Source organism: Falco cherrug, chromosome 1 (genome assembly GCF_023634085.1).
Source record: "Falco cherrug isolate bFalChe1 chromosome 1, bFalChe1.pri, whole genome shotgun sequence".
NCBI classification, from domain to species: domain Eukaryota; kingdom Metazoa; phylum Chordata; class Aves; order Falconiformes; family Falconidae; genus Falco; species Falco cherrug.
Genome location: NC_073697.1, coordinates 69,370,619 through 69,396,521, shown reverse-complemented (window position 1 = coordinate 69,396,521; position 25,903 = coordinate 69,370,619). Strand labels below are relative to the sequence as shown.

The window sequence follows — 25,903 nt, the reverse complement described above, 5'->3', positions numbered from 1 at the left end:
AAAAAAGTGCTACAACTGGAGTGCAGTGGTTAGCCTGTATTTAACAGGTTTCTTTAATCAAAGCTTTGGTATATGGGTGCTTTCCTTTATTTGCATAGTTACATAGTTGCAGTGTGCTAAGTGATACTAACTTCTTTTAAGATTGTGTCACTGCATCTTTTTTTTCCCTCTTCTTACACTGAGATATATTTTTTCATTAGTTACTAAGCTGTTACAAAGTAGAGAGGTTTCTTGCTTATTATGATGATTTCTTTTGTAATATTGAAACTGGTAGACTGAATGACGATTAACAAAATTTGGGACCTCTTATTTGCTTCTTTTTATGTAAAGAGAGTGGGAAGCTCATTAAACCATTACAAGTTTATATTTATTTTATTTATAGAAATCCTTCTAAAGAATATTTTCTGGGAAGAAAGAATTCAATGAGGAGAAGTCATAGGAAAATGCACAGCCTAAAGCTCTGGTAGTATTTAAAATTGGTGCCTGTGTTAATCTAATATGAGCTCACCACAGATCCCAAGGGAGCTTGATGCAGGATTCCAAAGAAATTTATTAACATCCAAAGCGTGTTTTTTATAATAAAAGTCAGGGGTTTTTTCTTACTGAAAAAAATCACTTGCTTTTTATATTTGAGGAGGGGAAAGGAAATGCACAATGGATCATTTTACATTCTATTTAATGATTTTATTAGTTCGTATGCACTCACTTTGGTCTAAATCCAAGTTTGTCTTTGTTCACAAATGTGAACATTGAGCCGGATTTTTGTTTTCGTGTAAATGTGCAATTAGCTCTAAATGTTTAATCTATTAATGGTATTACTGATTTTTCTTTTCAATATTAAGTGCACTGTGGTTGTGAAATAACTCGACTGCATTATTGAATCTTGCTCTGGCAAACCGTGCCTAGTCTGCTTTTCTTACACAGTTGTAGAAGCTACAGAAGTTAGGTCTATCTACAGGCACAAGTAACTTTTGAGAACATTGAGAATGTGGGTAGACTGAATCATTGAAAACATTTAAAGGAGAAAAACAATAAGCCGGGCTGGAATGAGAGAAAGCTATTTAACCGCATGGTGGTCAGCCAGTCAGGAATACACCAAGCAATAATGAATTTCAACTAGCTACTAAAACACATACGTTAAAATCCGTATAGCCTTACAGTTTTCCTTCCTGAACCTTTGGGGACACTGAGTAGTGGAAGATGAGAGTACTTGACGTTCTGCTCACTTGGATAATTATTTTTTATTTTTTTTTTAGGAACTTCTGGTGCCTCTGAGAGGACCTCAGGGAGGATATGTTTACTAGGATTTGTTTTTTGATTATTGCTTGTTCTGGAGCTTAAGATTTTAATAGTTTTTGCAGAATGGTGCCAATGTGGCACTCCAAGCAAGTAAAATTGCATCTAGAGAGAGTATATCGACAATGAAATAGCATTGGATCCCTTTCAGCATTTAAATGTGCTCTAATGGTATTTAAAACAAATCTGGTGGTTTTTTCTATTAGTCCTGCCTATATTACACACAAGTAGTCAAGAGCACCCAACACCATTATGATTAAATAACTTTTTTAATAAAATCACTTTTCTCTTAAGAGAATCTGCATTGTATTAGAATTAAGATATGAAATTTACTTGACTTTTGAACAGAAAATTATTTTACAGTGAATTGGTTGTCTTGCTTTTTCTAGATTGTCAGCAGGCATCAGTTTATTCAGTATCTTTACAGCAAGAGAGCTTATTTAGCTTAGTTGTTTTGTTCCTATATTTTGCATTCCATGCCTATTTAAAAATAGGAGAAAATATGACTCTGAAATACTTCACTCTTCAATGTAATTTGTTAACAGTATTTCAAAACATTAGTAGAAGAAACCTGCATTTTGTGGTCATTAGAGATCCCTAAAATAGTCAGATTTGCTAATGTAGTAAGACTGTCAATACCTCTAGGCGTAGGTAGCTTATCCTGATGTATACATGGAAACAGGGAACTGAGATTTACAGAGACTGGGGACATAATTGCTAAACTGTAAGCTGACCCTTGATGCTTCTGTTATTTTAGGCACCAGAGCTTGTCATCAAATAGTACAAAGAACAGCAGAACAGTGTTAAAACTTGAGGCTAAAATTATATGTCAGTATCCTAATTTTGGACTATTCTTAAGTACAGTATTTCTCAACTGTAGGGGCACCTGCCAAATGCACTTACTATTAATTGCTTATTAAAAAATCATTAATTCCTAAATTAAAGATGCTGATGAACCTGTGTCTTGGTGAGTAGTGTATTTCTGTGTTCCACATCTACTTAATTTTTAGGAATCCTTTTGGTCTCTAGTAAATCTTGTAAAACAACAGCCAGAAATGGTTTGATTTCTTCCTTTTGCCAGTATTTGTGCTCTGTTACTTACAACCTTTTTTCCCCCTGAAAAATCAAGATTTTGAGAGAGGTTCTGGAGATGTTTCCTAGACAATCCTAAGTCTAATTAAAGTTTTCATTTTGAGAATTGCAGGTGTTTCCCCCTCCCCTTAAAAGTGTGTGCAGTGATGCTATGTGGTCTGTTACATGTGTGTGCATACAGAGAGCTCTTGCTCTGCCTTCTGTGTTGCGTGCTATTAGATTATTCTTTGTTTTGAAACAGGAGATCCTGAGAAGGAACTTAATCCCAAGAAGAAGATTTGGGAGCAAATCCAACCTGATCTTCATACCAATGACCAATGTGTTGCTACATACAAAGGAGTTCCATTTGAAGTGAAAGGGAAAGGAGTCTGCAGGGCAGAGACCATGGCAAACAGCGGAATTAAATAAATAAATTGTTATTAGAAGCTTTTTCAGATGTTGAAATGGAAAGTAATGCAAGCACAATAAAAAAATGAGTATATTACCCCTCTGAAATGCATGGCTAATACCCTTTTTGTTTGACACCTCTTCCAGAAGTACAGAATGTGTTGTGCCTCCAACGTTTTCACAATTCACTCATTCACCATGCTTATTATCCTTGAGGTTAAATGTTGTCAGTTTGCCACTCAGTGCTCAAGACTTAATTGCCAAGGCTTTTGCATGATAGAGCAACAGGAAGGCAAGCATATTTTTTGACAGCTAAAAGGTTAAAGGATCTGTGGAGCAAGAACATCTAAACAAGGGAAAAATTCTCCCATGTTCCTTCTCTGCTAGCTGCTCTTCAAGAGGTGTAGGACTAGCAGTTGGTCAGTGAAGACCACAATTATCATTCTTCTAGTAACCTTTTAGTAGCTTTTCTCCTCTTCTTCCAAGCAGTTCTCATGTATATTGTAAGCCTCTGCAGCTTTGTTCTTGGCTGTGCTGTCTCAATAGTCTGCAGACTACAGTAATGGGAAGATTAAACTGTGGCCTGTGCTCTAACATATACAAATGGACATACTTTCATGTCCCACAGTTAATCTGTTACAATGTCAATAAGATTAAAGCTGTCACTTTGCTGAAATACTTCTACATCTAGTCCACCTAGGTATTTCCTTCCAAGTGAATAGGAAATAGATTGCCAGAGCTAGTCAAATACTAACAAAAAAAACCATTTCCAATGCCCAAACAGGTATAAAAAGTTTGGGGTTTTTTTTGGTATTAATGTGTTTTTATGCAATGATATTGTATACAAAAGTTGTTTTGGTTTTAACAGATACAGGTTCTTCAGTTTTTACAATTAGAGTTATTCCATAATAATGTAGTACAAGTAGTCATGGTTGTTATGGTAATAGCCTCAGATTACTTATTTTAATTCCTGCCTTTTAATAACCTGAAAATAACTTTTTTTAGATAAATTTACAATAAACCTTTTAAGTAACTATTTAGAGATACTTCAGATATTTGACATATATTATTTAATTAACTAGTTACTTTCTAACCACTGAAACAGTAAGTGCTTTTTTAACCACTGAAATGAAAAAAATTTAGCCTTTTTTTTTTTTTGCAGGCTTTGAATGTCATCCAATAAACAGAGAAAACAAAATGACAATAACAAAAAAACCCAAAAGGAACAGGCACAAAACATGAGATGAGCAGATTTCTTTTTTTGAATCAGTTTTGTATGTGCCTATAAGCTGTTAAATTTTTATGTATCTGGAAATAAGCAATAGCAATTAGTTCTTTTAAATGTGCCAAATAGTGTTAAGCACATGGGAGCTATTTTATCTGCCTTGGAAACTACATATCCAGTAATGCATTATTAAACAAAATTCTTGAAGTTCAAAAACTCAATTCTAACTAATTTTGAATCAAGGTAAGGACATACATTTACAGTAGATAAATCTTAGTTTTTAATACTGGAAAGCTCTTTTCAAACTTCGGAATTCAGAGAAACAACTGAAAGCTTGAAGAATTGAGCAAAGAGCCTCCTTTACAGTCTGAACTCAAGCCTTTTTTACTTTTTTTTTTCTTCCAGATGTGTGTTTTCTATGAACTGCAATATACAATCTGGTGTAGCATAAAATCTCATTTGTGACTACATACGTGTTAGGAGTGTGATTTAGAGCACTAGCTTGTTCTGATTTTGTGGTTGAAGCTAGGATTCTGGATGCAGCCGTGTGAGGTACTCTATGAAAGGCAAGTAGTTTGGCAATCTAAAGAGATATATCTAACTGTGTGTTCAAAGGTATTTGGTATGGATTTTTTCCAGTCAATGGCTTCTACTCTTTTATTTCTATTAAATGTTACTTACCATAGAAAACGGACAAATGAGCACCTGAAAACTAATTTTATTCCTTGCTGTGTTTAAGTAAAAGCACATGATAATTATGTCTTATAAAATTCAAGAGCTTTCTTAAGACAATAGCTCTTTCCTCTAATTATGCTCTTCTGGTTGTCTAGGAAAATATATTTGTGCTGTACTGATCACAAAAGTGACAACAGAATACCTGAGGCAGTGTGCAAGTACGTTTCCTCACTGAATTCAGTCTCTTCTGCCTTGTCTGCATGAGTAAGTAGAGCTGCAGTGAAATCCTTCCATGTGGGATCCAGAAGTTGCTGTAATGAAAAACAAATCTTAAATAGTTATCTTTTCTTGTTAGTTTTCCCCACTCCCACCTCATACACTTATGTATTAACAGACCAGTTATATGTTCTTTTCCTGGCAGTAAACCGGTTCATGCTATCTGAGTTGCTGAAATTTCTGGGGTTTTTCACTTTCCCAAGAAAGTGGCAACCACTTTCAGTGGAAATATGTGGTTGTGCAGTACTAGCGGTTCTTGGTTCTCTTATTATGGATGTTAATATAATTTTTCCATTTTAAAAATGTCGGTGTAAATAAGGAAAAATGGTTGTTTAGCTGTGTCACACGTTAGTTTACATCAGTAGTTTCCACATACCTGTATTTCTACACTTTTTACAGGTTTTTGAAAAGATTTTTTTTTAAATCACCAAATCACCGTGTGTTGAAAAAATGAATGATGAATTTCTGTGTAATACCAACTGCATTTCCAGCTGTATCCCATAAAACTGAACTATTCTCAGCAATTCAGGAAAAAACACAAATCAAATGCATCAACCTAAGTGATGGTCTGGAGAGCTTATCTTTAACTGCTGTGATTCATCAGATGGAGGGAAATGGAGAAAACAGGCTGGATTTTTGCCAATAAAAAGAGTACAGAAATTGTTAATAAGAATAAGAGATCGAGCTTTCATTTACAGATGTAAATGAAATCATTACCAAAGTAGGCTTCTTGTCACACACAAGAGTTAGCATGATTGCACTGAAGTTGTAAAGTCCACTTTGCAATGACCTTGACTCTTTAACCTAAATATCGAGGTGTATAAAACCGGATTAAAGTATATCTTTTTACTTCCGAGATAAGCAGGAGTTGGAAAAACCTGCTTAATTAATCTAAAAGGTTAATCTGTTTTAGACGTGAAGGGTGAAAAAGAATTAAATCTCTAATAATTTTTGGCATAAGTTACCTAAGGAAGTGTTGGGTTATCCATTTTTAGAGAGGACTCAAAGTTGATGCTAACGTTAGTTCTGAAATCAGTTATCTGCTACTCTTTGTTCATTAAGCTATGTTATTGAAATAAAAAAAGTCCAGAGAGATTTAAATGCTAGTAGTCCTCTACTGGTAAGCCATCTTCATTGATATGCTGTCTGTGATTTGCAGAGGATCATTGGGAAAAGTCCTGGTTGCTAAAGGTGTTCTTTGTGCTAATGTCTTCTTGGAATGACACAGTGAAGTACAACCATTACTGTTCATATTCCTGGCACCCAGGCAGCTGTCCTGCCCTGTTTGTTTGTGGCTGATGAAATCACAGCATCTGGTCTTTTAAGGGGAAAATAACTAAAAAGCCAACCAGTATATAAGCTGAGAGCCAGTTGTAATCACGAAACAGAAGTAAATGTTGCTTTCTTCTTATTTTTAAGCATACTTTATTTCCTGTAGGTGTTTTAAAAGATCAGTTTAAAGAGAAAAGGCATGGTGGCATCTCTTATACTTTTAATGTCCACATGGACTTAGTCCTAAACAGTCTCAAACTAGAATCATGATGATTTTTCATTGGCTTAGAGTAAAAATAGTTTGAATAAATAGTCTTTTCTCTTAAATACTGTGAAGTATAAAGAGATAGAGAGTGGTATAAGGGAAAAGGGTAACACTGAAAACAAATATATGTAAACTGTACTTTTTCCCCCAGGAGCTTCAAAATATTTGCTTCAAGTCAGTTTGGCTAAAAAAACTTTAGCATGAGTAAACTTACAGTAACTTTCTAGTTATTGTCTCTTGAACAGATACAGCAGTAGTGACGTGCAGATGAGAGATGAGCATCCTCTTCCCAGATCAGTCAGATTTTCTGTGTGATTTTGAACCCATCACCCTCTGCTTTGTTCTTATACAGAGCACAGGAGAGTGTGGTAACCTGACTTTAGTTTGCTTTAAATAGCATTTCTCTTCAACAAGCTGTATCTGTCATGATACAGTGTTAACCGTTACACCTGCGAGAAAAAGCTTACTTGATAGGTACATTTAGTTTCTAAATTTCTTTGTGTCGAGCCCATGTACAAAAGAGAGCAGTGCGTACCTCTCTTCTCAGGTTTAGTCTGGAAAGTGTTCAATTTTTCATCTGTATTTCTGTATTTCACTTTTGCATGGCTATGGTCACCTGAAGACAAGAGTTGCCATTAGGGCTGAGACTTCTATTTATTTATTTGTTACCTGGATGAACTGAATTGTGTGATCACTTTCATCCAGACACAGAAGCAAATCAGCCCTCAGGACCAAGAGAGATAGATACAGGGCTTCCTCCCTGAAGTGGGGCAGCAAGGCTGATGTCACTGGTGTCTGTCACCTGCCCTTTGCTCAGACTGCTGTGAGGGTAGCTTGGAGTGTCAAGTGCTCAGATGTGGAGAACTCTTATAGCCATTTCATAATATAATCCCCAAAATGCAGCAGCTGTGTCCAAGGCTGCAGCATGTAGTCACAGAGCTTTGGGAGCAATGACTCTCAAAAGTCTGAGCTGCCCAGCAGGCTGTTCCCAGTAGCACTTTTGCCAGTCTTGAGTTCTTCCAAAGACAACAAAGTTGGTGGTCATCTCATTGCTCTCTGTCATTGTCTATGCTTTAGTGACAGGTTTCTGGACAAAGTGAAGAACAAATAACATGAACAGTTTCAGGTAACTTTAAAAATCCAGCAAAAATTTACAAATTTGATGTCTTTTGAGTGTCCTTCCCTGCCTAAAACGTTTTAAGAGGAGGTGTGGTGTAGACACATTCAGTACAGCACATACACCTCTGATCCGAGGACAGATCTTTGCTGTCCTTCCCAGTCTGCTGCTTAGAAATAACAAGACCCCATGGAAGGTGTCACAGCTACAAGAGCAACGTAACAGGCTGTGCTCCTACACTGGCACAACTGAGGAGCTGGGAAAGAATCAGGTGTGAGAAGAGTTATAGAAACAAGTAAAGCAGATAAAACTAAGGACAGGCAACACAGAAGGGAGGAGTTGGGAAACAACAGTGCAAGACAATATTGACATGCAAGGAGAGTAGGTTATGAAAAGGAGGAAAACTAAGGAAGAAGAGAATGGTGGAAAATATGTGCTGCTGTTAAGTGACCATGTTCCAGGGAAACAAATGGATAGGGAGAAGTAGCTCTTAAAGGAACACTTCTTCACAGCAGAGAACAGATGAGCAGCAGCTGATGAAAGATGTGTTCTGAGCTCTCTCATTTTCTTTGTGCTTTTCTATAGTCCAGTATTTTAAGGGGGTTTGGTGCATGTTAATTGTCCAACAGGAATACTGGCTGATTAAATAAAATCAGAGGTGTTTCAGATGGAAAACTGTATTGCCAGGTAAGTAGTTGATTTTAATTTATCAGTGACACCTAAACTTCAGGAAGATTTTTTTTTTTCTTTTTTTAAGAAAGATACTATGTTGGTACTCAGAGAGATCATAGACAATTGTAGAATGGGATTTCCTGTGATTACTGGGTTTAGATTCTTGCACGTGTAGTTCAAGCTTTCTCCCTCATATTAAATCCATGCCCAAATCAATCTTGAAATAACTTCAGTACAAGGCCAGATATGCAAGAGCTATCAACATGCTGATTTTGTTACAGGCAACGTTAAATGCTCTAATGCTGTACATGATGATGTTCCAAACTGAATTCACAGTGAGGTTTTTGTGGATTTTTCAATGATTAATTGCCTTTTAAAAAAAAAAGAAAAGAATACCTTTTTAAAAAGACACCTTTTGAAATGGTTGTCATCAGTTATCCATTGTCTAGATGTGCATTGTATTCTTTCTCTGTAGCATAGTAATATGACATAGTAGGCACACATTTGTGCATTCCTCTTAGATCATGATCAAGGATTTGTTTTGGTTTTTTCCTGTAAATAGTCTATGCATAAAGACTTAGATTAATTTCATATTATGTCACTTATTTTCCCTTAAATTCCACTCTCATTCAGAATTTATTCATAAATCACATGTAGTGTAAAAATACATTCGTATGTGAACTTTGGAACTAACAGCAGCAACGTACCACACTGACACTGTTATGTACACGTTAATCTGTTACTGATAGATCCTCATTCAATTTGATATGTTTGGTCAGTAATTGGCACTGCTGAATTTTTGCAGCTTAGTTCAGGTACAGTTTTTGCAATCACTTTAGTGATTGCATGAAGCTGGTATTTTTGAAAGTGACTTGAGTTCTACCAGCAGTTAAGTGTGAGAGTGATAATGGAGGTACTGGGATTACTTTGGTGCGTGTTCTTGAACGCGTGTTCATATATGCATGTGAAGAGCATATGCATTTTCTCTTATTACTGCAATGAATTAATAATTGCAATATTTTTAAAGCACAGTATATACCATATACAGATGTAAAGCAGTTTGCCCGACAAAGATGGATTTAGGTGATGAAAAAATGGATTAAAATGTAGAAATTATTTGTGAATCAGGAGGCAAACTGAAGGCTTGCACCACTGAGTCATGTGCATTAGCTGTTGGCTTGATAGCTTGATACATTTCTCTTGCAAGCGTAATTCTTTGCCATGTTATAGTAGTATTAAAACCAGGGATAAAGAGATTGTCCAGAAAAGACCTGTCACTTTTTAGACAGTTGCCCACAAGTGGGAAAGTAACTGATTTGAACTCTTATGCCTTAGTGGAAAATAAATATAAATTTGTGCTTTAATGACTAGTTTTTAGTAGTGGAATGAAAGAGTGGAGTGAGCCCTTCTTGTCTGTTCACAAGGAAAGGTTTAGATAAGCCACATCTGACTGTAAATCCCCGGTGGGTGGACACACATGTTTACTCCAAGGGTATTAAGATATGAGTCATTACAGTGAGAACAAGAATCTGGTATGTAGGCTGTCTATTGGGAGGAAAACAAGGTGCTTTCCAGAGCACAATCCTGCTGGGGACGTTGTCATCCAAAACATAGCTCTCTGAGGGAGCCTGTAAGTACTGTTTTACCACACTACCAAGGCTGTTCCCGTGTGCCACAGCAGTGGAGTTGAGATTTCAGTGCCTCTAGAAGTCCGTCTCCTGCTGTGATGCCAGAAGTGCAGCCAGTGCTTTGGCAGAAGGTAGGAGCTAATGGTGCATTCACAGCTTCCTCACTTAAGTTCATATTATTCACCACGAATGAGTTCATAGTTTGTGTTACTTGGCTGTAGGTGGCCGTGTAATAATTTCATTGCACTCTCTTTTTAAGAGCACATAGACAAATTACTTGCTTTCAGACAGCTCCCTGCTCTCAAGCCTGCCTATTGTGGTGAGAGGTGAGACATTAAATCTTTTCTTGTATGTGTAGCTGAGGCACTGTGGAAAGCCTAGCGGCTCAGTGCCATGCACAACCTTTGTGTCTCAAGGCATATTTATATATAAAGTGTTAGCAAGGTCCCTTCATTTGCTACTGGGTACAGACTCAAATAAGAGCGGATTGGGATGACACTTGCAAAGCAAAAGGGTAGGTCAGTCTCATAAAACTATGAGTATCATGAAGATAAAATCCACGTTCTTCCTTTAAGTTGCCTAGAAGTATTGACTTTGGTTGAATTGTCACAGTCTAGCTTTGTACTTTTCATCAGATTGTTCCTATGCACAGTAATCCCTCTCATGACATCTGAGGCAGTATATGTCCTAGCAGTCACATCCCCCTGAGCCATCAGCCTGCCAAGGAGGTTAAGCAAGCTGTGCATGGACAAGGATTTAGACTACCAAGAAAACTAGAATCCCAGAAGCAGAGGAGTGTCGTATGCAAAATACAGCTTGCCCAGGTGGGTGCAGAGCAGAGCTTTATGCTGGCAAGATGGCTGTAAAATTAAGAGCAATGTAAATGAGGCACTGTTTAAATGATATCTAAAAGTTGGCTAACCAAACTTCCCTGCTAAAAAACTCATTGTTTTCCAGTGTTGTTATGAATGTAATACAGCCTGAGTTGGGACACATCTGGAAGGTCTTACAACAGTATGGGCAGAGGATTTTAAGAAGTTGTCTTCCTGGGAGGATAAGATGGAAAAAATCAAACTGATTTATCTGACACTTGCTAAGACTCCTCAAAGTACATGGAGAGAGTCCTCCCCAAGGTGGCAGTATCAGCCTGCTCCACAGGTGCTGTACAACAGCTGGTGTTCCCTTGCTCTGGAGTCCTCTGCTGAAATAAAATATCAGGTCAGAAATGGGTGAAAGCATTAGAAAATCAGAATAATTACAGGAGTCTTCCAGCGTCTCCTGAAATAAGACATGTATAAAGCATTTGTCTCTCCACTGTCATAAGAAATGTTTTTTACATTATATATAAAAATGCAGTCAGCATAGAACCTTAATGAATTTGAACAGCAGTAATGGAAAGGTAGAAGTTAAACTGAAAGTGTTATTATACTGTCCCTTATATGATTCTTTTTCTAATCAACACCTTTGTTTTCACTAGCTTTTAAGTTGACTTGGGGCTTTGTTTGAGATCTTAAAATCTACTGTCAGAGTGTGAATTTGCAAAGAACAAGTACAGAGTACAACAATTTTGCCTTGGATGCTTTTTAGCACAGCTCACTGCCAGTGGGTAAGCTTTTTTTCCTCTTGTTTTTATATAACTCTGTTTTTGAAATGGCAAAGAGAAAACCAAAACTGAGCCTATGCCAGACTGGCAGGCAGAAAGGCTTCCTGTAACTGGTCAAGGAAGCCTTGTACACTGCTCCCATAGAAATACCAAGCAAGTCTAGTGAGAAACTGTCAATCTAAGGAAGTAAGGCCCCTAATCTAACTGAAAATAAGCAGCATTTGGGTATCCAGCTTCTTTAGTTGTCTTTGAAAAACTAAGGCTAAAATCATTTGCAAGTAAGCATTGGGCTTGTGTGTATCTACGGAGTTAAGTAGAGCTGAGCATCTTAGTCACATTACTGTGTTGGCTGCTGTTCTGTTTCAGTCCCCGTGATCACCTGTTTGGTTTGCATGCATCCAAAACAAGCTCTCTATGATGCTTACTCGGGTATACCAAGCAGGCTAGATCTTGTAAACTAATAGCATAGTTTCTCTTTAGACACATGGCATCCCTTACCATGTGTCATCTTTCAGTTCCCACGCCTTCCCATCCCTTACATCTTCTTTCCTGATGCGGGCTCTCATTTTAGCCCAAGATGATGCCATAATAAGTAATTTAAGATGTGCTTTGATGAATTTCTCTTACTTAGAGAAAACCCAGTGAAGCCATTTTATGGATTGCCACACACAGAGGTGGGTTCTTAGCCTTCCCAACAACATGAGAAATCCAGGAAGGTAGGCAGTCCACGTAGTTAGTTTGTTCTCAGTTCTGTTAGATGTGTAATTTCTAAGAAGCACCAGGCATAGCACTGCTGTGAGACAGGACAGATGGAGTGGTGCTCTAGTCCTTTGGACTGCATTCACAATAAAATCTTCTGTGCTAGTACTAAAGGAATACACACATAAAATATGCTAGTGTTTCCTTAAAAACACAATTATTTTTTCCTTTGTTTAATCCAATCCTTAGGTTTTTTGAACAAAAGTAAGCAATTATCAGCAATCTACGGTATCGCGTTTCTCTTTGCAGTATAGGTGGCTGTGTAGGTTATGGCATTGCCAAGGGGAAAGGAGGTGGGATATAGCTGCAGACTAATGCTGCCAATTGCACCGGCTTTCGGACGATGTCTGTACCGTTGTGGAACCAGCCTCTGGTTCCCACTGTACTTACTGCAGAGTATGGGTTCAGGGCAAATATTGCTGGCAGAGACAGATCGAAGACCTGCCTTATGTTTAAAAGGTGATTGAGCAGAACTGCCAGCACAGTAAGAACATCAGCCAGACTTCTTTTTTTCTTCTCTCTATTCTCCCACTGAATTACCAAGATGCACAAGATATCCTTTTCCTTCATCCTCTGCAAGTAATAGACAACTTCGAATTAGAAACCAGTATCTTTGACATGCTGATCTAGTAAGTCTCTGCTGTGTAAGTATTGCGTTTCTTGGCAGGAATGATACTCTTCCAAGTGCTCTGCTTCTCAGTGCACTGAGAACAGACCACTGTAACAAGTCACAGGAACAAAGCCTCTTCTAGTTTCCTGTTAGTATGGTTTGATGTGACATGGCTTTTCAAAATGCTGGGGGGATGCATGGAAAAATAGGGCATGTCACGCTTGCTGTAGCAGGCTGCCAGTTTCTTAATTGTCTTACTAATCCCCACTTTCTCCAATTTAACTAATGATTTTCCCCATGCCACTGTATCAGGGTTTTTTATAGTATGCAAGGAATTCTTTTAATTCACCGTATTGTGCTGTACTGTCTCTTGAGTAGATTACTTAAAGTAAACATTTAAACTGTTTAATTTTCACCCATGTTGCCAGGATATGTTTTCTTTAGTATAAAGGTTGGACAAAAGTCACTAATGCACAGGTTTCGCCATAGAACTATGCTGCAAGGCTGATGTGTTTTGTGTCTGTTTACTGCTTCATGTGAAATATGCAAAATATCCAAAGAAATAAAGATATTGCAAGTAAGACTATATACATCTGTAAATAATATTTTTTTTTTAAAAGTGGAAAAATGAGACATAAACTGTTGATTTCAAAGGCATATGGAAGTACAGACTTAAGAAAGAATACTTTTTCACTTACACATACTTAGCTAGATGAACTCGGTGGCTGTCCCCATATATCTTCTGTTGTGACAACATGAGTCGGGGTGCCATACTCATTCACCTTCTTGTGATTAGCCTCAGAATTCATCCATGTGTGTAAAAACATTTTGCCCCTCGGGCAAAAGTCCTGTGAATGGTGAATGTATCTAGAAGCTCAGTAAATCCAGATCTGGCTGCTATTTGTGTTTCCTCATTCTGAGAAGCTGCGCAATTTCTCAGTTTTCCTATCTAAATAGTACGGGGAGTATTCACCTCTTTTGGAGATGTGTAGTGGGATTGATTTAGCTGAAGGGAACAGATTTCTGTAGGGCAATAATGGCATTGATTGCATTAAAAAAAAAGGTATTTTTATCATATGTAAAATGCTCCATAGGGATGCAAATGACTTAAGTTACACTTTCAAAAAATATTCCTATGATGCCTGAAAAGGGTATAATGGTTGTAATAGTAATAACCACAGAAGCTACACTGATACACTGGTCACACTGCTACTGTTATGCACTCTAATCCTTAAGAGATGTTTCATCAAGTGTCAGAAATACAGAACGTATGAAGTTTCAACTCAAGGATATGTGAAAATGACAACTTTCTACTCAATAACATGGATATCCATGTGTATTCAGGACATATTTAGTACTCAGTTCCTTCATTTTCTTATTTTCCAGGTTTTGCAGGGTGTTTGTTTCTATGGATTCAACACATGTTGAGGACTTCTCTTAAAATACCCAATAGCTAACAACTCTATTTTTTATATTTAATTCTGATTATGAAACCTTCCTGTCGTCTCTTCATATAACTACACTTTAGAGGCAATACTCTCAATTGCGAAAAGCATTTCTTAAAAACACAAGTTTAAGAAACTGCAATACTAATTAGAAATACTATACTTTCTTGGGTTTGATAGTCATGATAGCTTGTGGACTTCAAGCCTGAACAGATGCTTTTTATATTTTAAAACGTTCCAAACAAGCTGAATCTGAGGACATGCTCCAATATATTTCATGATGGCAAGCTGTTGAATATGTAATGTCAGAATAATGCTGTAAAAGTTGTCTCACAAGCCAGCATGGCTGGTTTTGGCAATGTGATTGTTTAGAAAAGTGGAATTGCTGTAGATGGTTTATTAAAGTTCTGAATAGTGTGTATAAGGAAAGGGTGCAAAGTATATGGTTACAAAGATGATATGTGGTTTGGGACTGTGAGCCCCAGACTCGGTAATTAACCCCAATGCTTGTAACTTTCCAATATCAACTGTCACCAAATACTGTGAAGTTGGAGATTTTTGAATCTCTGTCCTTTCTGCATGAGGGGACAAAAGGGGCAAAAATCCCCACCTGGAAAGGAAAGGTTTTAAAAAATCTGAATACTTCCTCTCTTCAATGCTGTATGTAATGTAGCATTTGTAATGTGCTGCATTCAGGAATGTGGTACCTCTATAAACTGGAATGTATCTAGGATCTTTCAGGGCTTAAAGCATGGTAGACTGTTATTTTATTTAGTGGCTGGAAATCTGCTGGTTATTGATGCAAAAATACAGAGCTGCACACCACTTGCTCTCCTGAAATTAAAGTTTTGTAGGTACAGACAGGAGAAAAAATAAGTGCCTGTACAAACACTGCAGACCTGAAGCCTGGTTCCAGTGAGCACTGACATAACAGAGAGCAATACAAGTCATACTTGAGCTTTGGATATAAGAGGGCCGAGAAGTTGCAGGTTGATTGGATTTTTCTCTGGGTTCCTTGACAGTTATGTCACTGCTTGGCAGACTTCATCTGCACATGTTGGAAGCCTTCTGTGTATCTTCAGGTAAAACGGCCCCAGGTCTGACACCCTACACAGCACACAGGAAGTGTGGACCCAGTTCCTTTTGATGTCATACACCTTACCACATTAAGTCACCCAGATTTAAAGGCTGGAAATTTAAAGGTATTAATGATACACAAAGAAACAAATAGGAACCAGAAGAAAGTTTTCAAAAGTCAGTTTACATTGGTGTGGTTTGGTTGTTGGGTTTTTTTGTTTGTTTTTTCTTGATGTCTACAAACCAGTTTGCCACCACAAATTCAATGAGTACACTTGGCTCCTTCAGGTCCTCGAAGTCTTGATGAGGATACCTCCTCCCTCCACCTGCCTTCCCATCTAGGCTTTGCTCGTTTCCTTCTCCATGTGACTGCCTTTCCAGCCATTTGGAAGAGCTGGGTACAAATTTGATCCATTTATTTCCTTAGTTGATGACAACCTCTGTCCCAAAGACAGGTTTTGGGTGGATATTTTTCCCCCACTCCTCTATCAGACATCTGGCATCCTGGAAAAAGTTGTTTCTTGCCAGTGCTTCCAGGTATGATACAAGCCTGGGCGGCTCACTGTACAGAGTGGGATAATGGGGCAGTTGGGAAGCCTGATGAGTATGTGGCCACTATCAAGTTCATGGACTCCGATAAAAGTGTTGTTTTCCCTTCACATAGTCAGCTATGGTTTTTATCCAAATAATTAAGTCTCTGATGTATTTTACAATACAGTGCACTAAACCATGAGACGAGTTTAAAATGTGGTATCATGCTGTGAATAACTTCTGTGGGAGAGATGAGAGTATTCCATCTGTAGCACAATGCAAATCAGCACTGCTAGTGGAAATTCAGCTATAAATTTTTGTCATGCAATGTTCAATAGGCCTTTTCTCAGAACAGGGCTGTACAGGAGACAGCTACATAGCAGGGACCAAATGGTGACTCCCAGTAAGTTAACAAATTTTTTTCTATCTCCCAGTAAAGTGAACCAGCAGGAGTAATTCAGGGCTTCAAGTAAAGTTAAGTTTTAAATTGGAAAAAATAAACTTACATAGTGAGTTTATGTTTTTATGTTAGCTTCCCTGTAGCTCAAACAGTACTTGCACATTGTCATCAGCTAAGATTTTACAAAACCCTTTTTCAGTCAGCACAAAATCACTGATGGGCTACGAAGAACAAACAAATACTAATTTTTTCAGTCTACACCCACAGCTCTTTCTTTAGAAATGGTATTTGTCTCAAATGAGAGAATGGATTTTTTTGGGGGGGGGTTGTTGTTTTTTTAATTAAAAAAAAAAAAACTTAATGTGGGAACAAAAAATTTCAGCTGTCAGCATTTCTGTAACCTCACAAGACCCAATTTTCATGTCTTAATTTATAAGACGTATTCTTGGTGCAAAAGGAAAACATGTTTTTGTTTTTCCTGTTTCAGATTTGAATAACTGGATGATTATATATAAATTTACTACATTTGTGCAGAACATGTGTTGTTTTTAACATCTGTCAAAGAGCTGCATTTAAAGTTCCTTTCTGTGATCATCTTTTGGGTGTCACTTTCTGGTAAGTTCGGGACTTTAAACTGGTTTTGAGAATTCTTATTGTAGCAGAAGGATAAACTCATTTTGATTCAAGAAAGTACTCCTTCTTTAGCATGTATACAATTAGGATTCAGTGGCTAAATTGCTGGTTTCCTTAGAAAAGACAAAGTAGTGACAAAATTCAACAGTTGGTTAAGTTTTGGTGCGTCCTGAGGGGGTTCTGAAGGCCGTATGAGATGCATGTTAAATAGGTTGCAACAGAGAGACAGCCTTGAACAGGTGGTAGAGCAGAAATCCTCCTTTTAATTAGGAGAAGGCTATGTATTAAATTGGTACATCTTTGGTACCATCACTTAAGCTGTTTGGATATAAAATAGGTTGTCTTCTGGTAGGATGTGAGAGAGTTCACTGGAGACTGGGGGAGAGTGATAAAGACTTATTTTGTAAGAGCTCTAAGCACAGCATTTTTGCCACATTTTCTCTGTCATTAGAACACACAACTTCTCTATAAGGATAAATACAATAGATATTTTCTCAGAAATGTTAAGAAGTAGCTTTTTAAAACTGCAGTTCTTAATCTAGCGTTAGCACCAGAGTTCCACAGGCAGCACATGGAACTGACAAGCTTTGTGAATGAATGTGTCAGGAAAGGCAGAAATCTGCCGGAGCGTGCTGAGAAAGCATCAGAAATCATAATATGGAAGGATTTACAAAAAAAAAAAAGTCTGCTTTAGTAGATGGGAGATTCAGTGGTTATATGAAGTAAATGTGCACTATATCATGCTGACTGGTGCTGCATTGTCCATGTCATGGTTTGACCCCAGCTGGCGCCGAAGCACCACACAGACTCCCCACGGTGGGGGAGAGGATTGAATGAGTAAATGTTAGAAAACTCGTGGGTTGCAATAAAGACAGTTTAATAGGTAAAGCAAAAGCCATGCACACAAGTGCTGCCAAATAAGGAATTCATTCACCACTTCCCATGGGTAGGCAGGTGTTCAGCCATCCCCAGGAAACGGGCTCCATCACACGTAATGGTTACTGGGGAAGACAAGCAGCTTCTCTCTGAATGTGTCCCCCCACTTCATTCTTTTTTCTCCAGCTTATATACTCAGCATGACATCAACTGGTATGGAATATCCCTTTGGCTAGTTTGGGTCAGCTGTCCCAGCTGTGTCCCCTCCCAATTCCCCGTGCCCCTCCAGCCCTTTCGCTGGCAGGGCCTGAGAAACTGAACAGTCTGTGATTTAGTATAAACATTACCCAGAAACAACAGAAAACATCAGTGCATTATCAACATTGTTCTCGCACCACATCCCAGACCTGTCCCAGCTGAAATCGGGACAGTATCCACCCCTTATTCCATACCGTTTTGCATCATGCCGCAATTTCCAATACAACCTCATTAACTACCACTACCCTTCCATCCTTTGTTAAAATACAGAGATATCAATGTCTATAGGGATATGTAACATCTGTAAAATGCCCACAGAATGTCTATTGAGTTCATTTAGTCCATGACTTCGGGCACCATCTGTTATGGTGGTCACTTAGGACAGGAGAGGTGGTGTGTCACTTGGAGTTATTGGGCACCAAAGCCAGGTCAGGTCACTGCTGCACTTGTACTGCTACTTCTAAGTCTTGTCCTCCACTGATGCAGGTGGTTCCTGCCATAGTAACTCCTGTGACACACACCTCAAAGTATGGGTTACAACAATTTAAAGGTATTTCCATTACAGTCTCCACCCCTGGTCCTTTTGGACCAGACCGTAAGGTTTAACATTACAATGAAGTCCTCTTCTTGTTCCTGCTCTGCCTTGGACTTACCCACAGACTGCAGTCAGTCCCTTAGGGTTGTACCTGCTCCAAGTGGAACCTCATCTATGAGCCACACTCCCTCCAGGGCTATACCTTCTGTGGTGTAGACTTATCCACAGCCACAATCACTTTGAGGTGCACCTGTTCCAGCATGGCCTTATCCATGGGCCATGACTATGGACCTGCTCCAGCATCGCCTTACCCACAGCCACAGTTCCTTCAGAAGTAAATCTGTTGCAGCATGACCTCGTGCACAGCCACTGATGCTTCAGGCTGTACCTGCTGTATCATAGACTTATCCACAGCCATAGATGCTTCGAGGTGTACCTTTTCCAGAGTAGACTTGTCCTTGGGTCACAGTTTCTTCAGAGGCATACCCACTGTGGTATGCATGTAACCACAGCCATGGATGCTTTGAGATATACCTGCTCTGGCATGGACTTATTCATGGCCACAGATGCTTTGGGGTGTGCTGCTCCCACATGGACTCATCCACAGGTCACAGTCTCTTGTGACTTGAGTTCACGCTGGAGTTCCAGTCTGTCCAGTACAGCAGCACAGAAACAGCAGCGATGCCCTGGCCATCTGCCATCTCGGGCGCATTGTCACTGCTGTTACCAAAACGTTCCCGGGCACAGCGCAGTAAGATGACAAGCAGTGCAGCAAGCAGCGAGAGCAAAAAGCGGCCACTAACAAGCACTGGACTCTTGATACACAATAAGGCAGGCAAGCCCATGGCAAGCACAGAAACCAGCTGATTAATAGCTAAATAGCAATAACAGTGGTATGTTTAGACTGGCACTTTCCAGTCGAATCTGTTGTTATCTCAAACCCTTTGAGCCCCACATTGGATGCCAAAAAGGACTCTTGTGGTTTAAGGCCAGCCAGTAACTAAGCACTACACAGCCATTCACTCACTCGCCCCACAGTAGGGCAGGGGAGAGGATTGGAAGAGTAGAAGTGAGAAAACTCATGGGTTAAGATTATCTATCTTGCAGTTTAATAGGTAAGTTTAATAAAAAGACTAAGTTTAATAGGTAAAGCAAAAGCCACGCATGCAAGCAAAGTAAAAGAAGGAATTCATTCGCTATCGTCCATCGGCAGGCAGGTGTTCAGCCATCTCCAGGAAAGCCGGGCTCCATCACACGTAATGGTTACGTGGGAAGACAAACAGCATCACTCTGAATATGTCCCCCTCCTTCGTTCTTTCCAGCCCCACCCCCAGCTATATACTCAGCGTGTCGTCATAATATATGGAATATCCCTTTGGCTAGTTTGGGTCAGCTGTCCTGGCTGTGTCCCCTCCAGCCCTCTCCCTGGCAGGACCTGAGAAACTGAGAAGTCCATGATTTGGTATAAGCACTACCCAGCAACACCCAAAACCATCAGTGTATTATCAGCATTGTTTCCATGCCAAATCTGAGACACAGCACTGCACCAGCTACTAAGAAGAAAATTACCTCTATCCCAGCTGAAACCAGGACAGATCAATACTAGTCCACAAACTGGCATGCTGTCTCACGCCCTGTGATAATCAGTGCTATGAAGGACAGAGCCTGTGGACCCTGGCAGCTGAAAAGAGAAGAAGAGTTACGCAGATGACTTCACGCTGTTTAGAATTTCTGCATTTGGGGAATATTACGGAATTGCTAACAAATTACTCTTCTTTAATTGTAGTGGCATGTATGCATTTCCTGTCCCAACATGTTTATGCTTATTCATAGCACACCAAAAGAATCACAGAATTTTTTTTTTGGCCTTTCAATACAAACAGCATGAAGAAAGATTATTTTCTAGACATCAAAGAGAATGAAGTAAAAATGACCAATTCAAACACAGAAAAACAGAAAACTCAACAATCTAAATACTGGCCTGTTTTATGCCGTTTAATGATAACAAGACCAGCTATTAAAGAAAACAGAGTAAGAAGGAAGGGAAGAGGGGCTTTCCCCCCAGTTTGTATTTAATCATGGAGAAAAAGTTGGTAGAAAATTGTAATTCGGACTGTAATGTGGTGAAAACAGCCTTTTAGACCTTAGTACAAGGACGGTGTGGTATTTCAGACTATAATTTGAGTAAGACATATTGGGTACTTAAGTCTGCCTTTTCTTTAAGTGACCTTTATAGCGTTCCACCTTTCAGATTCCTTGGATATGAACATATCTAACCTTGCTGAAACACAAATTTAGACATTGAAGTCACTTAACTGCAGCTCCATCAACAGCGAAACACAGCAAACCAACAGTTTAAGTAAGAAGGTTTTTATATATATATATATATATATATATATATATCTCAGAGGAAACTGCAGGATTGTAAGGGCAGACGGAATTTCTTGCATGGAATATTACCAAGGAATACCAGCTGTTTGCAAAAATGTCATATGAGCATGCTTTTGTTATTCATTCTTCCCCAATACCGGGTTTATACAGTATAAAACAAAGAAAACCAAACAACAACCCAAACAAAACACACATTAAAAAAAAAAAAGGGGGGGGGGGGGTGAGGGTGGGGATGGGGACACACCCCCCCAAACTGAAAGGGAAGAGTGCAGGCATATGTTGACCTTTCATATGAGAGAGTCCTGCATGTCTGCAGGCCCAGCAGAAAAAGACAAAGTGTTGCACTAGTGAGGAAAAGGGACCACAAAGGTAGGGCAGAAGCTATGAACTGAAAGATGTGTTTAGCCTGGGTGATGCAGGAGAAGGACCCTGGCTTGTTCATGGGTTGTGTTATTGGTCAGAGGAGTCTAACTTGAGTGTAAAGAGTATATGAGTGTGGAGGAAACAGACCTGGTGAAACAAATAGTATGACTGTACAGCTTTGCTCAGTGTAAGTTAAAATAACCACACGGGATTTTTGGGGGTTTTGTTGGTGGTGGTTTTTTTTAGTCTTAGAAAACCTGTGTGTCTATTTGCATCTGATATCGGGAATGTAAATTCAGAATATCTGTAAGGTTAGGAAAAGGTATCCTGCAGCTGCTGGTGACTCTCTCTGAAAATTAACATTGGTCCTGGGGCAAAAAGCAGCTGGAACTTCTGAGACTTAGGAAAAGAGTGTCACAGAGGGATGCTCCAAGTAGTCTGCTCCTTTGCCCCCTAAAGAACATCTCTAATTTCCAGAAGTGCTCAGGATCCAAGAATTCTCATTTGAGTCAGTAGAAAGGGACAAATGTTGCAGTTTTGAATTAGAATTTTAAATTTAAATTGAAGTGCTTCAACATGGATGTAGCAAACAAACTTTTTATCCCCTTCTTAAAAAAAAAAAAAAAGGTTCCAGGTCCCCAGTCTAAGCTGCTAAACTGGTCGCAGATAACAGTGCAGGGGTAGTGTCTGGGCTTTGGAACCTGGCTGCAGCTCCAGCAAATCTGCATCGTTACTCTTGGAAGGCTTTGCAGAAGTGTGTTTCAAAGGGGAGACTTGCTTTGAGTGAAAGGCCATATTGTTTACAGGAAACTTGATCCAGCTTCCACTGGCCTGGATGGGAATTTTAGCACTGAATTTGTCAGCTTCTCCTCCAAATCTTACAGGTCTTGTCCTTTTCTTGTGCATTCAGCTTTATTTTCTTTGACAAGGTCCCAAATAGAAAGAGCATCCACTGGCTACCAAACTGTGCCCCTGTTCAGCTCTTTCCTATGTTTGTCAGTCTCCTTTGAGTTCACCTTGAATCTTGTAGACTCTCTATTCTACAGCTTTTCAGATTCACCAACTGCGAAGAGTATAGAAAAGAGTTTCAAGCATAAAATTGTGGCTGTGACAGTAACTGAAGAATACTGGACAGGATTTGATACACAGGGGTATTGAGCAAAAGCAGGATGGAGGACTTGTGTGTAGGCACTGTTAAGCTTATTGAGAAAAAAGCAAGTACGTTGCTCTTGTGTTGAGCCAGTAGAACATGACAATGATAAAACATCATTAAGATTAGTTTGATTTCCATGCATAACAGTAACCCATGACTCTTGCAAATACAGCAGATCAAATTCCTTTCAGCTGTACCCCAGAATAACTCTGTTGGGTTTATTCGCTATACCACAACAGTGCTCTTTTGGTTGGGTATGCTTATAAATCATTTGAGTAATGCTGGTTAAAACTGAAATAACATTGATGTAAGCGAGACCTTTCACTTCAAATTGAGATGGCAAAATATGTTCAGCCCCTTGAGAGGAAATGACAATGAGCTATGGCATACTAAAGGAAAGCTGAGCATTGTAGCTCTGGGGATCACGTTGAGAAACCCTTTGTAAGGCCATGGCCTCTCACTTCATATTTTCAAGTGTCCAGACTGACTTCAATTCTCTTCAAAAGGAGGACACTCAGACTTTTCTTTTTCCTGCATGTTTGCATTCTCATTTCTCTCACTTTCACAAAGAACGTTACCTCAGAAACATTAAATGGGAAACATATGCTTCAGGGCTAACGGTATTGCTGCTCTGTAAGGTCAGCTCCAAAGTCTCAACATAAAGGCTTTGTTAATCTAAAGTGAAATAAAAGCAGCTGTCATAAAGCATGTGATATATAAACTCCCATTTAAAGTTGTATTATATTCCTCTTATTATTTTTAATAGTCTGAATTGAGAGAGAGAAAAATATTTATTGAAAGGATAAAAAGCAGCACTTTTCTAAACTTCTCAAGAATGAGCAGACAAATATTTTGTCACTGATAAAACACACTATCTTTTAAGTGCCTTTACCCTGCCCCCCCCAGTACTCATTTCTCTTAGGCCATATATTCTGTCTACAAAAGAACAAGGAGTGTTGGTATTCTGTGACTGAGAATAGCAGACAAGATAAATTTCACAGCTTTTTCAAGCCGATGAAAGAACATTTTTCCTCTTTCTTATTAAGTTCTCATTCCATCACTCCCAGTCAGGGATTTAATTTTGATTGGTGGTCCCAAGGAAAGGAATTCTCCTTTTTTCCTACTTTATTTATCTGAGAGTTGCAGTCAACATTAAAAAAAAATCAAGCATTGCTGTTCACATCATGAGACCTCTGTGTGTTGATGAATACTGGTGTTTCTCTCACTGCAGATTTAAGTTGCTTCTGTCTTCTACCGACCCCTTCAATCCCTAGCTCCTATCTCATTAAGACTAAAACAAGTTATGAGGTTGGGTTACTCCTTGCTGCAAATGATCACTCGGTCTTTGTTGGAAAAACTTTAGATTTTGCACCTCAAGGCCCAAAGGCAATGGTTCACGACACAGAAGCTGTGTTTTGGATATGCAGTGAGGAAAAGTGATGGTCTTGCTGGTTTTCTTGACAGACAGTTCTCCCTATGAAATCCACTGCTTCTTACCTTCCAGGACAGAGGGTCAGCAGTTGCTAGATCCAAGCAATTATCCTGGTGGTTTTCATTTTGGGATTGTATCTATACAGCTTTTAAGATGCATGATGCAAGAAAAGCTGCTGCTTTTCATAAAACTATGGGTCACTGCATGTGTCTGATTTTTCTTTCTAAAGATTCTTTTCCAAAGGCATGTATTTAAAGCAGGACCCTCAGACATAACTTGGAGGCCAAATTATTTAATCAAGAAATAAAAATTTCTTGACAAAGGTAAACTGTGAAGCTAAAAACTAAAAGTGAATGCAAGTGTTGGGTATGAACTTTTTCTGAGACTATAATGATCATTTGGCTATATCAAATTACATTATGAAAAACATAACGAATGTGTGAGCAGTTTATAAGATACTGGTTTGGATAATGTAGCTCAGAAAAAAAAACCCCCAAACAAAAAAAAACCCCAAAATCCCTGAAGAAACCTTAAACTACATTTTCTTCATTGCCTTGCTGGTCCTCATCAAAGCCATTACCCTGGCAGTCAGAAAACTTGGAATATCTGTAGGGAATTTTGGGTTTTTAAAAAAAGTTTATGTACATTTCTAATGTGTATCATGGATGTTTATTTTTCTCTTGGTTGTTTTATTCCTAGTGCCCAACAGATAATTTAGTTGGGATATAGCTATATAGTCTTTGATAGCTTAGCAATAAAGTATAGTGACAATTTGGGCAATCTACAGAGAAAAATAAGACTAGAAATGGTATTAGTAGAAAAGTAAACTAACAGTTCTATGATTTGTAAGCAGCACAGTGCTTTCCCTCTCAGTTCCAGATGTCTTTCAATTTTTCTAGCTTCAAAATTCATTTCTGAGTTTATCTTATTTACTGTTTAATGTATTTTTCTTCCTCACATTCAGCAAATCTTTCTGCATTCATTATAGATCTTTTTAAGAGAGTGTAATTTTATGACATTATAAAAAGCCTTCATTTCCAGTGTGCAATTATAGCTATTCTTTATAGAGCCTATACCCATTTCATAACATACATCTTGAGGTACTTGTTTTGGTGAACTTTAACTGGAATATCCTCAAATCCCTTTTATAACTCTTTTGGATATCTTTCTTTTGTTTTTCTTTTTTCCTTTCATTTTTTGGGAGATCACAGTTTCTCTTTTTACAGTTCTTCAAGAAATCAGAAACCTTATTAAAAACTGTCACAATGGAAAAAACATGTTCTGTGAAGCCAGAATATCTAAGGTTTTTTATGGTCCATTCTTCCTTTTACACAAGATCAAAGCATTAAGGGACAAGAAAATAGGGTGAGAAAAGTCAATTCAAGCTTTCAGAAATCATGCTCAGGCCAAATATTTATCCAGTGATTCATTAAAAATGTTGCAAAATGTAGTACTAGATTTTTAATGATCGCAGATTTCACTGCCAGTTCTTGTAGGACATCCTGTTTTGGTGCAGTGCTTTTTTTTTTTTTTTTAAAAAAAAGGTAAATACATTAGGTCAAACCATAATTCAGGGACAACTGGAAGCCACTAATGGGATGGACATATTTCATTATGAAGTGGTGGGTTTTAAAAGAATGTAAATACTTATAGTGGTGGTGATAGAAGACTCACATTTAATTTGATTGTACAGGAATCTCTTGTAATTGAACAAGTTCCTGTTTCTGCTCCCAGACTAAAAGGATTCCTCAAGAGTGAGGCAAGTTCAGAAAAGAAGTGGTACAGGCATAACAACAGACAGCTCTCACATTTCAGTTCTTCTGAAATAAAAAGTGATATTTCAGAGTTTCCAACCACGACATAGTGAGCAACAGGTTACTTGTTAGACACTGACGTAGTTTATAGGGATCCTTGATGCATAGAACAAAAAGA

General features: G+C 38.5%; 2 protein-coding genes across 3 annotated transcripts in view; one reads left to right on the top strand and one right to left on the bottom strand.

The window, feature by feature from the left end:
- Window positions 1-2,883, top strand: part of AIMP1 (aminoacyl tRNA synthetase complex interacting multifunctional protein 1) — a 39,307-nt gene extending 36,424 nt beyond the window's left edge. For both annotated transcript variants that reach the window (XM_027814936.2, XM_005445990.4), the window contains exon 7: window positions 2,630-2,883. In XM_027814936.2, the coding sequence (XP_027670737.1) occupies window positions 2,630-2,796 (167 nt within the window). In that variant the 3' untranslated portion in view covers window positions 2,797-2,883. The remainder of the gene's footprint in view (window positions 1-2,629) is intronic.
- Window positions 2,884-3,022: 139 nt separating this feature from the next.
- Window positions 3,023-11,246, bottom strand: GIMD1 (GIMAP family P-loop NTPase domain containing 1). Its single transcript, XM_014285609.3, is given in 7 exon segments — window positions 3,023-4,806; window positions 4,808-4,986; window positions 7,158-7,277; window positions 7,279-7,354; window positions 7,356-7,450; window positions 7,452-7,496; window positions 7,498-11,246. Coding segments are annotated over 7 exon segments (657 nt in total). The 5' UTR covers window positions 7,552-11,246; the 3' UTR covers window positions 3,023-4,718.
- Window positions 11,247-25,903: the final 14,657 nt, after the last annotated feature.